The sequence below is a fragment of the Pristis pectinata genome, chromosome 20, assembly GCF_009764475.1.
Source record: "Pristis pectinata isolate sPriPec2 chromosome 20, sPriPec2.1.pri, whole genome shotgun sequence".
Taxonomy (NCBI): domain Eukaryota; kingdom Metazoa; phylum Chordata; class Chondrichthyes; order Rhinopristiformes; family Pristidae; genus Pristis; species Pristis pectinata.
In genome coordinates, this window is record NC_067424.1 from 32557405 (window position 1) to 32573948 (window position 16544).

Below are 16544 nucleotides of genomic sequence, written 5' to 3' on the forward strand. Positions count from 1 at the left end.
TCCTGTGAATGGAACCTGTCATTCTTCCTTTTCAGCTCCAGTCTCATCTTAGAACCTGCTCTCTCCACCTCCTCCACTTAGCCTCCAACACACCTCATTCTCTCCCCTCACAATTTTGCTGCAACTTGCATCAATCCAGCCACAATACACAATGACTCAACAGCTTAGATAGTAAGATATAGCAAGATGTACAGGCAGACTTAGAATAGCACTAGCAAGCTTTAAGTGCTGCTCACCATAATTCTGGGAACCCTGTTCAAGTGTGGACTCTCTTAACAGCGCAGTTAATGGTGGCTGAAATCATGTTAATGAGCAGGCTACATGAAATCGGAAACAACAGGTACAGGTGAATCCCACATCACAAACGCCCGTCTATTTTCTGGGTTTATTGAATTTAGCTCCCAACATCATTAAAATTAATGTTTTACCAAACCATTCTAAAATAGTGCACAGGTGCTAAAAGGTTAACAAACCTTACCTCTGTTTGTTACAGCATCAGAGAAGTCAAAGGAGGACCATCTTGAAGAGGAGAGGATTTTCAAAGAGATGATTGAGGTGGTGAGGATGAGGGACAAGCTGGTCACGTTCTTGGAGCAGCAGAGACTACAGGAGCTAGAGCAACATGCCATCGTGGTTCCAGGAGCTGCAGCCAAAGACCTCTCTGTGAGTGCCTCCATCGCCTGGATATGATCACACTTTAACCTCAAGTGGTCCTTGATCATTCAACGGGAGTGATGTTCCAGGACAAAGCCTTACCTCTGAATATACATGAAAGGACACCTCTGCTTCCATAATTATTGAAAGAAATTTTAAGCAATGTATTCAAGAAACTAATTTTTGGAGCATGCTCCTCAATAATTTGCCTTTTTGATTAAAGTCCTTTTTTCCCCAATGGAATTGTAGACGTTTTTGGGAGCAGCAGTGGTTCCAGAGCTCTTGCATCATCTGCTATTTCCAATGCAGTGAAGGGTCATGGGAACTCAGACCCAAGATGATAAATCCTGACCTCTAAATTTACTGCAGACCTCTTTTTTTTATTATTGTTTATATATAAATTATGTTCAAGGTAATGTGATGACCCACCTTACCAGTTGAGGCAGTGAGCCTGCACATAACCCAGAGCTTGGGAATCCCTGACCTAGAAGCATGTTTTCACATTGACGACGATATCATCAAACCTGATCCTGTTCTAACCTACCTTCAGAAATGGAATTTAGGCCGACACTCCAGAACTTTATTCATACGAGTCTGTCCCCCTCTGGTGGACATAAAAGATCCCACATAACTGTTCCAAGAGGAGTAGAAAGTTATCCTCAATATTCTGACCAATGTTTTGCTTTTATTTCAGATTGAGCATCTGCAGTTTTGTTTTGCTTTTCATTTAAACCTTAAATCTATGCCATAAAAACAAAGTGCTGGACAGGCAGCAGCTGTGGAACAGAGAAACAAAAGTAACGTTATAGGTCTGAGACCAGGTGTGAGAATTGGGAGCTTTCCCCCTTCTTTCTCTGCTACTGAGAACCAAACTTGTTTAACTCTCTTTCCAAGTTCTTGGACCTGAAACGTTAACTCTATTTCTCTTTCCACAGATGCTGCCCGACTTATTGAGTACTGCCAACATTTTCTGTTTTTATTTCAGATTTCCAGTATCTGCAGTTTTTTTAAAATTTCCATTTACTCTTAAATCCATGCTGCTAGTTGGGCCACTTTGCCAATGTAAATAGCTGCTTCCTCTTCACCTTGTCTCAGGATCCTGTAATTTTAAACATGTTGATTGAATCTACAAAAGCTCTTTTGCTCTAAAGAAAACAATTCCAGTCTAGCCAGTCTTTTCTCATGACTGTAATTCCGTCCCTAGCAACAATCTTAAATCTCTGGACCCTTCCTCATGACATCACATCTTTCTTGTAATGTGACCAGCACTGTACACAGTATACTAACAGTTCTAGAATGATCTCCCTGCTTCAGTTTTGGCCAATAAAACTAAATGGACTCTAAGTCTTCATTGTCCTGTCAGGGACCTGTGACCCATACTTTAAGACCTCTCTGTTCTTTTACAGTTCTCAGTATCTTACCATTGCTGTGTATTACTTTGCCTTGTTTGCTGTCCCCAGATTCATTTTATTAATTCATTTCTTTGGACTGAATTCTGTTCGTCACTATTTTTGCCCCATGTGACCAGTTTGTTGCTACCTTCCAACAGCCTAAACTTTCTTCCTCAGCACGCACTGCCCCACCAGCAGCGTTAGATGAACTCTCTCTTGCTGCGACTAAAAGCCCTCAACCTCAACAAAGCAGACAGGGAAACACATCCAGCATTGCCCTCCCATAAACATTAATCCCATTGGTCCTGTGGAGCCCTATCTATTGTGGCCCGGCTCACAAATTTGAATTGTGGGTTCAGTGTATAGAGAACTGTGGCCTAGGGATCCTAATACATCCAAAAGCTGGCACTACTTATGGTCATCGGAGCAGGGCACCATTTTGGTAGTTGACCCATTGCCACCCTGCCTTGGGTGCACCTGAAAGGGCGTTGCACATTTTCCGAGCCAAAAATATGCCCGTTGAGCCTGGTTCTGGTTCTCGGGGGATGGACAGTCAGATAGCCACAAGCCAGACTGGGCCGTGTGGTGGCAGGGGATGGGAAGAGGGAAGAAGGTGGAAGAAAGAGGCATCAAGAGCCCGTGTTCCATTGTGGTGACCGCAGGACTTGGCAGGATCAGGTTGGGGAGAAGCGGGGTCCACAAGGATGAAACAGTGAATAGGGCTTTTTACGAGACAAGAGGACCCAGGCCAGCACCGTGGTGGGAAGATCAGTGTTGCTCCTGGACAAAGGCTGAGATGGCTGCAATGCTCCAAAAGGTGCATCCACAGGGAACAATGTCAGTCCACGCACTTGATCGGGGTTGTAAGGGTGGCCAGTAAAACTAAGTGGACTCTAAGCCTTCATTATCTATCTATCATTAGCCTACATTATCTATCTGTCCTGACAGGGACCTGTGACCCATCTGAAAGTGCCCTCCCAACCCGAAATGGTCATTATCACATTTCACTCTGGAAAAGGATTTGATTTTTAATTGTATAATGCTGAAAACCATTGAACTAAGGATGTGGAAATAAATTTAAAATGTTTTCAATTAATCATTTTCCCTTTGCAGTTGAATGACTTTTTGAAGTTTCGCCTCAGCAGAAGTGTTGCTTCCTGTACAGGAATTCCTGGCTAAAGGGTCACACCTCACCCGTTTGTTCCAACACAGTCAGTAACTGCAGTGTTCTGCTGTAAGCTGCTGCTGTTACTTGCACAATCACCTGGGAGGAATTGATGATTAAAACACTGGCAACCATTATCTGTTTGTACATCAGTTTCAAAGTTCCCAGTAATAAAGTCTATTTTAGGCAGCAACAATTGTGTTGATTTACCACTTTTGCACCTTGTTAAGCTGCATTAAACGTCATAACAAAATGACCAAATGTTAAAAATTAATCATTAAAGATTGGTTCAAAAGGGAGATACAAAGCATCTGAGAACTGATGTTCAGCTTCTGCCTGGTAGAAGTCAGTTCACCAGACATAGAACACAGAACAATACAGCACAGGAACAGGCCCTTCAGCCCACCATGCGCTGACCATGATACCAATCTAAACTAATCCCATCTGCCTACACATGGTCTATTTCCTGCTTTTTCAAGTGCTTGTCTGAATGCCGCTTATGCACTGCTTATAATTCCAGGCAGCCACCACTCCATGTTTTTTAAAAAAACTTGCCTTGCAAATCTCCTTTAAACATTCCCCCTCTCACCTTAAACTCAAGTCCTCTACTATTTGACATTTCCGCCCTGGGATCAAGATTCTATCTACCCTATGCCCCCGATAATTTTATAGACTATCAGGTTGCCCCTTAGTCTCCAGCAAGAACAATCCAATTTTATCCAACCTCTCCTTATAGCTAATGCTCTCCAATCCAGGCAACATCCCAGTGAACCTCTTCTGCACTCTCTCCAGAGACTCGACATCCTTCCTACAGTGCAGGGACCAGAACAACACATAATATTCCAAAAATGTGGAGCAACTGAAGTTTTATACAGCTGCAACATGACTTCGACTTTTATACTCAATGCCCTAATGAAGGCATTGCCACATGCCTCCACTACCACCCTATACACTTGTGTTAAGTTGGGCAAGTAAGGGCAGTGCAAGCACTGAGACAGTCAATATTCCATTGACTACAAGCTGGCATGATTAGCACTTCAGTAAACCAGCCAGAATGTGCAATTAATTATAATGGCAATTGAAAAGCATTTAACTGTGGCTTTCAAATCACGGTGGTAGCTCTGGCAGTTGCTCAGTGACAGTATTAAGATAATCTGAGCAAAAGTTAACCAAATATGTTAATCAGAAAAATATTACCCAGTCTACAGTGATACCAATGCAGTTCTTTTGGGTCCAGGGTGCATGAGTGTTCAGTAAAATATATATCCAATACATTAGCTCACTGTGTAGATGGTTGCTGACGTATGTTGACTTGTTTGCCTTCTTCAGTCACTAGGATCCCAGGGTTCACTTACATCTAAAGCTCATGAAAACAGTTGACAAGCTTCATGTCAGAAATGCAGAGTAGGTTAATTAGCACCTGAAACAAACAATTGTAGTTGGTATCCACTCTACATCAGATGCAAACAGTTGGCATGTATTTCTTGCAATTTCTATTTATGTGATTTTCCAATATTTACCATTTCACAACACTGGAGTAGATCCAGGCAAAGCAGGAGGTTTCCCTGCTTTGGTCAGATGGTTGATGGGAACTCGACAACCTCCACTGTACCCTTTTGGGTTGATGGTGACCTACTTCCACTCAGTTTGTAGATCCTGAGGTGGTTGATTAGGCCCATGTAGGACCTATAGACACTGCACATGTGGGTAGTTTAGGAAGTGCTGCCCTCCTGTCACCTACACTGAGCTGTTGCAAGATACCAATGAAGGAGCTCGAGGTTCTCAGCGCCATCCAGGATTCCCCATAAGTGCATGGGAACGTTACAGTTTTTCCAAGCAAGATCCTTTACACAGCCTGGGATGGAGACAGGGAATGCATAACCAGCTGGATTCACCTCCCCTGGACAGAGACAGGGAATGGATAACCAGCTGGAATCACCTCCTGAATACTGCTTGAGAGAGCCTGATGGAACACATCCTAGGAGTGGAATGAGTGGAACAGTGATACCTCCATTATTCTGCCAGCAGCAGCAGCAGCAGTCGTACAGTGTATAAAGGACAACAGACAAACTTAAAGGAGTCAACGTGCTCAGAAAAGGATTAGAGAAAACAATCATTTTTTTTCTCAAATTCAGTGTGCAACTGAGCATCCTCATGATTTATTGCTAATGTACTTCAGTCTAATTTGACATTGTTTGGCCTAAACCAGATGATTTCCCAGGATCTAAAAGAAAGAGAAAAGCAAGGTTGAATTTAAAGCTTTATTATGTCCTTGCAGGCTGCAGAACAAATTTATTACTGCAAATCAAAAAGATGTGAAGGAATGATTCATTTTTTAAAACAATAGTGTTCCTGAGATTAATAAGCATCTAAGAACTAGGATTACATAACACGAGTGAAACAGTTTCTTAATTTCAGGTTACAGTGCAGCATACAGGAATTTATGGATTATAGCTAAATTGAAAAGAGTATTTAATCATGAACAAGGTTTCCTTGTGAGTTTAATAATACAGCATACAGTGCAATTAAAGAGATGAGAGTTCCCTTTAGGAAAGTTATCAGCCAACTCTTCAGTGTAAAATAAGGACTTTGTTCTTCCCTTTTAATCCTACAAAACACACAGCAAAGTTCAATGAATGCCTAACCTGATGGAAGGAAGGTTTCCTTTGTTGAGGGTAATTGCCCAACACAAGAAAGTTTTGGTCAGACTCAACCAGTTCCCAATTAAAATGGATCCATTGTTAAAATTGTGACCGATTGTTTAGTATCAATCTCGTTCCAACAGTCCAGAGATATTCATTGTTGGAAAATGGATGTGTATTTAAGCTGCAGTTGGGAATGTTCAAGGTTGAAGTACATTAGTGGGGTAAACTATAGAGAGTATTAGGGTCATGGAGCGAGACAGCATGAAAACAGGCTCTTCGGCCCACTGAGGCCATGCTAACCATCAGGCACCAATTTGCACTAATCCCATTTTATCTCTTCTCATTCCCGTCAACTCTCCCAGATTCAACCAGTTCCTTACACATTAAGGGCAATTTACATTGGCCAATTAACCTACTAACCTGTGCGTCTTTAAAATGCGAGAGGAAACTAGAGCACCCGGATGAAATCCATGCAGTCATAGGGAGAATAAGGTATTACTCTACAATACGTAGTCCTTTACCTGAACTTGGTCTATTTTATGTGCCAAAACAAAAATTACAAATTCACCTGCATCAACAGCCCTCAACATGAAGAGCAGAGAACATGACCCTCTCCCCCAAGGAGCAATTATGGAACATTAACATGATTCTCTAGCAATATAAAAACGTGCGGGAGGAAAGGGTCACAGGAATACATGGCAGATAACGCCCATGCCAATCTGATGGTTTGGGGCCGAGAGGAAGTCAGGCCAGTTTACAATCTTGCATGATTTTAATCCTGTTTTCTTAGCATGATTTGTGTTGGGCAAACACTAATTGCAGAAATCTGCTTCAGTGCTCATGTTTTAGTTCTTGGACATCATTTTTTCAGATCCTGATTTGTGAGAAGCACAATCCATAATACCTGTTAACATTTTCAACAACTGTTTTACGTAGTCATAATTTCACACCTTAGATTAAAAAAAAGTACATATACTGCAAATAACACTTCTCCCACCATTCAAGTAGTCTTATGTAGAACTGGTCACACAATCCAATGTAAAGTCTATCATCTTCAACGAAGTAAAATTATAGACCCACAATGTATTATTCAGTACAATTACATAATTGTTCTATACATACACAAGTGACAATTAAAATTGATTACCATTTGTTGAAGCATTGTACACTGCAATATGGCGAATGCTTATGGCATAACATAAGAGAAGAGAGCCCTCAACTAGATAGTGCATGTGGGTTTCCAACACTTCAAGGCTGCTCCAGAGCAAAGGCGAATAGTGCATAAAAAGAAGCCAAAACTTGCCGAACATTGTCAAGTCTGCATAGAGCTCTCTCACTTTCATAGCTGCATTCTCAAAGTTAGGCAGCACCTTTTGCAACCTCAGACTGTCCTAAGCTCTTTACAAACAATGAAGCACTTTTGAAGTGAAGACAGTTGTAATGTACAAAACCTTACAACCCAGGACTCGCACACAGCAAGGTATCACAAGCCAGATGTTTGCCCTGAAAATCATACCCAGTCAACAGTACAGAACAAGCTATAAACGTATAGCAGTGTGATATATTCTGCCTTTGTAGTTTATTCCATTGAAGTTGATGGAATGAATTCAGGGATGGGATCTCATACAACATGTTAATACTAATATAGAGCACACTTAGCATTACTGGCCAGGGATGAAGTGCTAGGCATCTGCTCCCTTGCAGCTGGGTGTGGGAAAGACTTGTGCTGCAAATACGGCAGTATAAGGCAACCAAAGCCCAAATGTAGAGGTGTGGCATTTAAAAGCAGTAAATCATTCGATTAAATCAACAGGAAACATGCACCAGAGTAAGTAACCCTGGTATCATGGGGCGTGCACTTGATAATCAAGGTACTATGAGTGGCACCCAGTGTTAGGTCATAATCTACAAGATAACCAAAGGGCTCTTGGTAGACCAGAGACAAGTTGCTTTCTGTTCAGTAAGCAGTTCTTTGCAGTCTCTCTTTCTCACGTATCTTTCATTGTCGTTGGCTGTGAAATTATAGATACTAGTACACGATTTAAAATATTCCTGATCTATCAGTGGTCTGAGCATCTGCAAATTTTCTCCTTTTTGTTAAGGTTCATCAATAGTTGTACTTTGATGGTGCCTTTTCCCTTTCTACATTATTATAGTGAATACTCATGGTGTAGGAGCTAACATATTGGTGTGGATATAAGATTAGATGGCTAACAGGAAACAAACAGCAACAATCTGTTTGGCACCAGAAGGCCTCAAATTTTTAAACTATGACTTGGATGAAGGTACTGACTATATGGTTCCTAAACTTTCTCATCACAAAGATAGGGAAGTGAATGATGTAAGTGACACAGGGAGGCTACAAAGGGATATAAGTACTTTCAGTGAATGAACAAAGATCAGGCCAATGGAATATAATGGGGGAAATTGTGAAACTGTGTAAAACAAAAAGCATATTATCTAAATGGAGAGAGATTGCACACTGACCACATCCAGAAAAAGAAAGCCAAGTCAAAATATGGCCCAGAATGATTAACCCAGTGCGTTACCACAATTAGAGTCAGAATCCTACAGCACAGAAACAGGCCCTTTGGCCCACCATTTCCATACCAACCATCAAGCACACATCTATACTAATCCCATTCACCAGTACCCCGCCTAAAGCTTTCATTGCCTGGCGATTCAAGTGCTCATTCAGATACTTGTTAAACATTGAGAGAGTACCTGCCTCCACTACCTTCTCAAACAGTGTGTTCCAGATAGCAAACACCCTCTGGGTGAATTTTTTTTCCCCCTCAGATTGCCTATAATCCTTACCTTAAACCTATGCTCTCTGGTTTTGGCCATCTCCATTATGAGGAAAACTCTTTCTATGCCTCTCATTATTTTGTACACCTCTATCAGGTTCCTGCACCCCTCCTTGGCTGCAATACAATGGCTCTTAAGACCAAGCCTGGGCAATAACTCAAACTGAATCACACATTTTGAGTGTCACCAAGTATACTTTCACTGTGATCTTAGAATGGTCACATGAAGTTCGGAGTAAGTCTCAGCTCATCCCCACATCACAACTGTGGCTGCACTTCAAATAGCATCTCAACAGTTGTAAAGTGCTTGCTAATGTCCCAAGGTTGCAAAGGGATCTCCTCCAAATCCTCAGTCCAACCAAGAACCAAACCTGGATAATTTTTTTTATGGACTTTTATAATAGTGATCCATATGTCCACTCTATGGTTCAAACTGAATGTTTTCTGTTGATGAACCAAACATTTAAGACCAAGATCCCAACTAAGCAGAAACTTCCATCAGTTTTTCTTTTCAATCTTTCCCACAATAGTGCTGTTCCACTGGGAAAGTGCGAGGTTATCAACTAGCCTGTACTGTGATTATTTCCCCGCTGTCCAGTTGGAAAACACAACAGTTGGTGATTCCCAATGGTAGGAGCAATATGCAAAATTCATATGTCCAAATAAACTATTCCATTTAAACCTTGTACATATTCTTAATTTCCATTAAAACTTTGAGTGCGTTGAATGAATACTCTGCTTTAATTCAATGCACTCAAAGTTTTAATAAGAATGTCAAACACAAAGCTGGTTTTACGATGGCTCACACATTGGTTTGGCCAATTAATGGATAAGTTACTGATACTGATGCCAAGCTGCTGAAATTTTTTTCAAACAAACTGCACTACACGTTATAAAATGAGCATTTTTAGAAACGGGAACATTACGTCAAGCCATCTTATCACTTGAAAGAGGTTGTGAGGACAGGATTAGTCATTCAGTTCTAGAAAACTGATCTGGCCATTTAAATAGGTAATCCTGATTTGCACCTTAATTGTATTGAACCATCTTGTTTCTATTTCTTAATAGTTTTACTGAACAAAAAATTACCAAATTCAGTTTTGCAATTTTCAGCTCACGTAGGGGGTGTGTGGGGGAAAGAAAGAAAGAAGTTTCATTTCCATGCTTCTATTGCAGACATGCTTTCTGACATAACTCTAAGTAAGCCTCACACCAGTTTTAACAATGTCTTTTTGTCCTGAACTCAGGCACCAATGGAACCACGTTCTCACCATCTACCTTACCAACTTCACTATTATCATAAACACCTCAACAAATTCCTTCTTTAATTATTTAAGTGAGTGGACTGACTCCAAAAAAGCTATCCTCTTGCCCTGTTTAACTGTGCTCAGATAATCTAATGAGAAAGGTTGAAAAACCTGTTTCTGTGTAACAACTTCTATTGATCTATTTCTACATGCAAAGTCACATTTGGCAATATTTCAGATAGGTGAAGATTTGATCATCCCACATCCAAAATATCTGTGACAGGATCATAGATATTTCAGATCTTTAAGAGCCTGGAAATTGTACATTAAATGAAAATAAATGGTGTGTTTAATTGAAAAGCACAAGCTCAGAATTGGACAATACAGATCTGCGAAGGCTCAAGTAAGAAGCAGATTTGCTTCCCTGTCTCATTAGATGACATATGGAACAGGTGCCAAAGAAAATCAGTCAACTCTAAACCAGTGATCACATTTTAAAAAAAGGATGTGAAAACACCTGATTAAGGATGACTGGAGACCAAGACCAGCCCTCAACAAATCCAATTCTAATGAAACTGTCTTGAAAGTTATGATGGTCGTGGCTGTGATATTACAGTGAAATCTTGTCAATTTCCACCAGTTACATTTTGGATCAGATATTTCAGGTTTAGTCATTTTGAAGATTTGAAGTTATTTACTGGCCACTGGAGATTAAATGAAGTGTGGATAGGCCAAGATTTTGACAAATTATATATGGTCCATTGGAGGAAGCAAGATCAACAGATCTTTATCCAAGCTGCTTTCGGTCCTTAAATGCACTCAACCTCCTTCACTTTACTCTGGAAAGTAATTTTCATCCAATTGGAACACTGCCAGAGAAGACCCCTTGCACTGCACATAGAAACCCCTTGTATATAGCTCCTTCTGTCCTCGGCAACGATACAATAAATGCTGTGACTCCCCCCTCATGATATTTATTTCAACACAGGAAGTCACGTTTCGCTATTATTGTTTCAGTCAGAATGCAACTTCTCACATCTAGCCGTGTAACACTTGAACAAGCTAATCGTTTTCCTCAGGATGTGGACATCTCTGGCAAAGGCACCATTTATTTCCCATCCCCAGTTCCCCGAAATGATGGCAAGTACTCCATTTCTTTGTGATTGTTTCGTACAACTGGGTGGGTTACTAGACAACTTCAGCCATCCATAGAGTCAAACATATCACTCAGCCAATGGACTCGCATCCAGGCCTGTCTGGATAAAGCTGTCTTGGGTTTCTTTCCTTACAGAATGCACTCCAAACAATCCAGCAACTTTGTGGTTATACTCACATCAGCACATTTCTTGTTATATCTCAACCATTTAAATTCTCAAAATGCCATGGTGGGATCTGAACTCATTTTCAAAGGGTTGATGACACGTCTCACTGCTCTGCAGAGGGAATTTTCTCAGAGCATGGTTTCAGGGAGCAGAGGGTTGTCTGGAGGAAGGGGGATTTTCCCACCGGAGCTCCAAACCTTCCTGCTACAGACTGATCCTAGCCGCCAGCCACAAGTCGGGCAAAGCTGACATCTAGACTGAAGAGTTTCCAAGATTAGCCAGACAACGTTAAGTAAAACTAGAGAAGGTAAAAGGTAAGTATGCGATCATGAGGCTAGTACAGAAGGAAATGTGCGCAGTAAACATCACACTTCAAATATGATGAAGCGCACAACTTTAACCAACCTCTGACATCCATGGTACAGTACAGCTGCCTGGAGTGTATTTGACAATATGAAGTCTCATGGCTAACATGCAGGACTGATATCACGCAACATCATTCAGAACTGCATTCACTACAGATTATGCACGTCAGATCTGATTAGTCTCTGGCTAAAATTCAGTGTGGTCTGAACCATGCCCACCGGGCATTACTCGCCTAATTGCTCTTGCAGAGCTTGAATGGTATTCCTCATTTGGTCCTCTGTTCCTTGCAACATTTTCACTTCAATTGTATGAAATACGTACAGGATTCCGGCAAGCAATGTCACAGCAAATGCCACCATCCCCAGAATATAGAAGGAGACCTTAGGGAATGAGTTCTCTGCCATGGTGGCGACAAGGGGTATGATTGCCATGATGACTTCAAGCAGCAGCAAGACAAATCCCAGGATTGCCATCCTGCCAGAAGAGTAGCGCACCTTCTCCGCCCCGTGAATGCCAATCTTCACTTCTGCCCGAGCTTCATTTAGTATGTCCACCAGCTGTGGATTCGTCTCTGCAACGAAATAAAATCAAAAGTACTTTGGGAGCAAAGATACAAAGGAAAAAGTGGTTCACAAAACCAAGCATCATTAACTACAGCCACAAGGGCTCTCGTGAAACACAACAACATGCACACTGAGGTGCTTCCTGGAGGGAAAGTGATCGATAACTTTGATTATAGAGCCATGTTTTAAGAATGTTAAAAAGGTGTCTCTGGGGCCACTACATTTGAAGAGATTGTCCAGAACATTATCTACTGTTCAAAAAAATGAAATTAAAAAAAAAATTGATGTTGGAAATCTGAAACAAAAAAACAGAAAATATTGGAAAAACTCAGGAAGCCAGGCAACATCTGAAGGAGAAACAGTCAACATTTTTGGTCTGCAACCCTTCATTGGGACAATTGTTCTGAATCTAATGTTCTAATTGACCTTGAGCCTACAACGTAGCAGTCACCTGAGTCATTCAAATTTAGCTTTTTTTTAATTTGAGGGATTTAGTTCAAGATTTCATGCTAGCATCCAGCCCTATTAATCCCATTGTGTAGTTTGTGCAATGTTTAAGCTGCATGAGAGAAGATACTGACCACCTATATCAGAATGTCCATCAGTGAAGATTGTGCTGTGGAGTAAAGGGGGGGGGAAAAAAAAACAGGGGCAGAGGTGCTGAGTTGGTTGAGCCCGATTGAATTGGCGTTGGTCACCCCTCGATTCCTCAGGTTTACTGTTCCTAAACAACACTACCTCCTTGCATCAACAATTAGCTTTGGACTTTATGGTCCCCTCTCATTTTTGTAGGAATGACATAAATCCATCAAACAATGTCCCTGATACAAATGACCATGCTGCTTGTGGAATCTTGCAGTACATAAATTTGCTCCCAAATTTCAATAGTGATTACACTTCAAAAGTTTTTCATTAGATGTAAAGCAATTTAGGATATCCTGAGTTCTTCCTTTCTTTTAAGTACATATTGCTACAATTAAAGTTTCCCTGTTTGATTTGATGATGACTATTTTACATTCAAGCCCTGTTGTTCTGGACTCTCTCATAGTGGCAGCATTTCATCTGCCCTCGTCCAACCAATTCCCTTTTCCCCAACTCCCATCGAGCCACACCTCAGCCAGTTAGATAGATTAGACGAGTTAGTTTAGCATATTGTCACATACACCTGGGTGCAATAAAATTGCTTGTTCGCATGAAGGCAGCATCCATCACAGAGGACCCTCACCACCCAGGGCATACCCTCTTCACATTATTAAAATCAGGGAGGAGGTACAGGAGCCTGAAGACCCACACTCAACGATTCAGGAACAGCTTCTTCCCCTCCGCCATCAGATTTCTGAATGGTCCATGAACCCATGAACTCTACCTTGTCATTCCTTTTTTTGTACCATTTATTTTGTCATTTATAGTAAATTTTATGTCTTTGCACTGTACTGTTGCTGCAAAACAACTAATTTCACATCATATAAGACAGTGATAATAAACTTGATTCTGATTTCACAGAGTAAACAGTATTCATCGTAATATATACAAATACAATGATAAGCGCAAAACAGTTCCAGAGTAAAGAGTATATGGTTTCAACACGTTTATCAAAATGCAAGACAGAATGCAGCAACATGAAATGAGTGCTCTGTTCCACTGTAGTAGTGGGAAGTGACTTACCTTCTTCACGTTTCATCCCAGTAACAGCATCCCTGTCTTTCTGGACACTCAGTGTGGCGCATACAGCTTCATGGTCTGAATACGGAATGTTTTTCCCAGGAGCTGTACCACTTGTGGTCATCAGGTGCTCACACTTCACAGGGAATCCCTTTGATCCCTAGGGCACCCAAAAGACACACCGGTTAATTATTCTACACCTTTAATTTCGGAATTTGTTCCTCCAGCTCAGATCATCTCTCCCAATTTACTTTCAAAGTTCTGTGGGATCGAACTTACCTTATAGAGGATGTAGTCAATGCGAATGCCCAAGGGGAACGAAGCAGAATCACCGACTGTGGCAAAGCAGTTCTGAGACTGCAGGGTGCATCCTCCTTCAGAGCCCTGTGGGAAACATAGTGCAGTCATGACTATGCAAGTAAAACCATTTATCAACATTGCTCTTCCAGTAGAGCTTTGATGTTGTATTCCTGTAAAGATATGCTACAAAGAATTGAAATTACATTGCAAGGGACTGCAAGTGGTCCTCAGTCAAGTAAATAGGGAGCAGTCCCTACATTATTGGGATTAGAAGCAGGGGGTGTCCCAAAGACGTGTTGGTTGTTTGGTGAATTGACTATACTAAATTGCCCCTCGTACAGGTGGGTGATAGGAGAATCAGGGCACTATTAATGGCCATGTTAGAGAGAATAGATTGCAGGGAAATAGTTGGGGGATGCGATTGCTCTGTGAATCAGCATGGAGTCAATGGGCTGAATGGCCTCCTCCTACGTCGATGAAATACAGGAGTTGCCCCATCCCTCCCCAGCCTGCTCCATCATTCAATAACCTCTCAGCTGATCTGATTTTCTCCTCGGCCCTACACTCCTACCTACCTGCTCTCAATTACAATCCCGCTGTTGAATAAAATTGACAGTGATGCCTCGTGGCCAAAAGTCTGACTAAAGCACACTAGCCTCAAAATACTGGAAAGTACCTCAGTGACACAGGATCACAGGGAGCCATGTGGAGAAGGAAGGATGGGTATAGAACTGCAAACATCAATTAAATGCTGCAAATGCTGGAAATCTAGGGGTTAATCAACCCCGTGCAAGGGAAGGTTTGTCAACACCAGCGATGTACGGCCACCAACTTGGAAGCAATTAAGCTGAGTGTGCTGATTTCACTTCTACAAAAAGCTCATGCCCAGTGACTCAAGCCAGGATGCAGCAGTGAGTGAGGTTACTGTCATTACAGGAGACCTGCATGTCATGACCACGCGGGTAATGGAAATTCACCCTTGGAGAATTCACAAATCATTACCCAGAAATCTGAGGTACAGAACAAAATCTGCTCTTACAGAATTTACATGGGAGGGAGAAAAAAGGTAAGTATTTATTTTTTCAACTCTCAGCTCTTGACGCACATGCAGACGATGCAGCTTTGTGTGACGTAAAACCGCAATGCAAACTTTTTTCTAGGAACGCAACTTGATATTGATAGAAAAAGTGGAATAAACTACGTCAAGGTTAATCAATATTCACTTGTTTTACAATAGGCCTTCAATGTGCATGGTTAGGGACCATTAGAATGGGAATGAGGAAGGATCATTGATCTAACAGCAGGTTCCCAGTCTTAAGGTGCACTGATACATTCAGTGGGTCTGGCTCCATCCGTGGGTAGAAAAAAAAATTTGGCAGGGAACCTTCAGCAAAGTTGGTTGTTCTGACACAGAGGTCGTACCCAAATATGCCTCTGCCACCAGAGAGCATGCATTTAAGGTGAGAGGGGGTAGGTTTAGAAGGGGCATGAGGGGTAAGTTTTTTTTGCTCAGAGAGTGGTGGATGCCTGGAATGCATTGCCTGATGGGGTGGTGGAGGCAAATTCATTAGGGGCTTTTAAGAGGGGCTTGGATGGGCACATGAATGAGAGGAAAATGGAGGGATATGGGCATTCTGTAGGTAGGAGGGATTAGCTATGTTGGCACAAAATTGTGGGCCGAAGGGCCTGTTCTGTGCTCTACTGTTCTATGTTCTAAATGGTTTTCTCTTGGGCTTGTACTGGGACCAGAGCCCTGGTGAATCAGTCCATGCTGCCCTCCAGCAGAACATGGCCATCAGTCACCACCCTTCCTCCTCTTACTTCCCTGTAGCCCTGCAATTTATGACCGCTCGCATGCCCATCAACTTTCCTTTGATTATTTTGCCACCTATCTACATTAAGGGGCAACTTACAGCAACCAATCAAACCTACCAGTAAAAAAAAGGAAAATGCTCAGCATGTCAGCCACTGTCCATAGAAAGGTAAACAGAGTTAACTTTTCAGATCAAAGACATTTCACCAGAACTAGGAGAGAGAAAAATGGTCTTCTGCCCAAAACTCTCTCTCTCATTCCACAGAACCCTGGCATTTTCTGTATTTTACTAGTTGAATTAGAGGAACTAGTAATTGAAAATAAGGAAAAAGCAGAAACATTTAAAATATATATTGTATGTCTTCACAGGACAGAAGAAATAGATAGTAATTGGAAACCAGTGGAAGAGGGAGGGGAGTACTCAGGACAACCACCATCACAAAGTATTAAACAAGAAATCAGACCTTTGGCCTAATGATATGTGCATCCATTTTTATACCAATCCTACCCTAACCTGCATTACAGGACGTGGAGGCTTTGGAGAGGATGAAGAAGAGGTTCACGAGGATGCTGCCTGAATTAGAGAGTATTAGCTATAAGAAGTTGTTC

The 16544-nt window shown here is 41.6% G+C and overlaps 2 protein-coding genes across 9 annotated transcripts in view; one reads left to right on the top strand and one right to left on the bottom strand.

The window, feature by feature from the left end:
• The window catches only part of LOC127580770 (F-actin-monooxygenase mical1-like), a 133882-nt gene extending 130476 nt beyond the window's left edge, over nt 1-3406 (top strand). For all 7 annotated transcript variants that reach the window (XM_052034609.1, XM_052034617.1, XM_052034616.1 and 4 more), the window contains 2 exons: nt 494-663; nt 3159-3406. In XM_052034609.1, the coding sequence (XP_051890569.1) occupies nt 494-663; nt 3159-3224 (236 nt within the window). In that variant the 3' untranslated portion in view covers nt 3225-3406. The remainder of the gene's footprint in view (nt 1-493; nt 664-3158) is intronic.
• Nucleotides 3407-5463: 2057 nt separating this feature from the next.
• smpd2b (sphingomyelin phosphodiesterase 2b) overlaps nt 5464-16544 on the bottom strand; it is a 37711-nt gene continuing 26630 nt past the window's right edge. For both annotated transcript variants that reach the window (XM_052034734.1, XM_052034736.1), the window contains exons 9-11: nt 14102-14206; nt 13826-13982; nt 5464-12168 (exon numbers count right to left, since the gene is read on the bottom strand). In XM_052034734.1, coding sequence (XP_051890694.1) covers nt 11822-12168; nt 13826-13982; nt 14102-14206 — 609 coding nt within the window. In that variant the 3' untranslated portion in view covers nt 5464-11821. The remainder of the gene's footprint in view (nt 12169-13825; nt 13983-14101; nt 14207-16544) is intronic.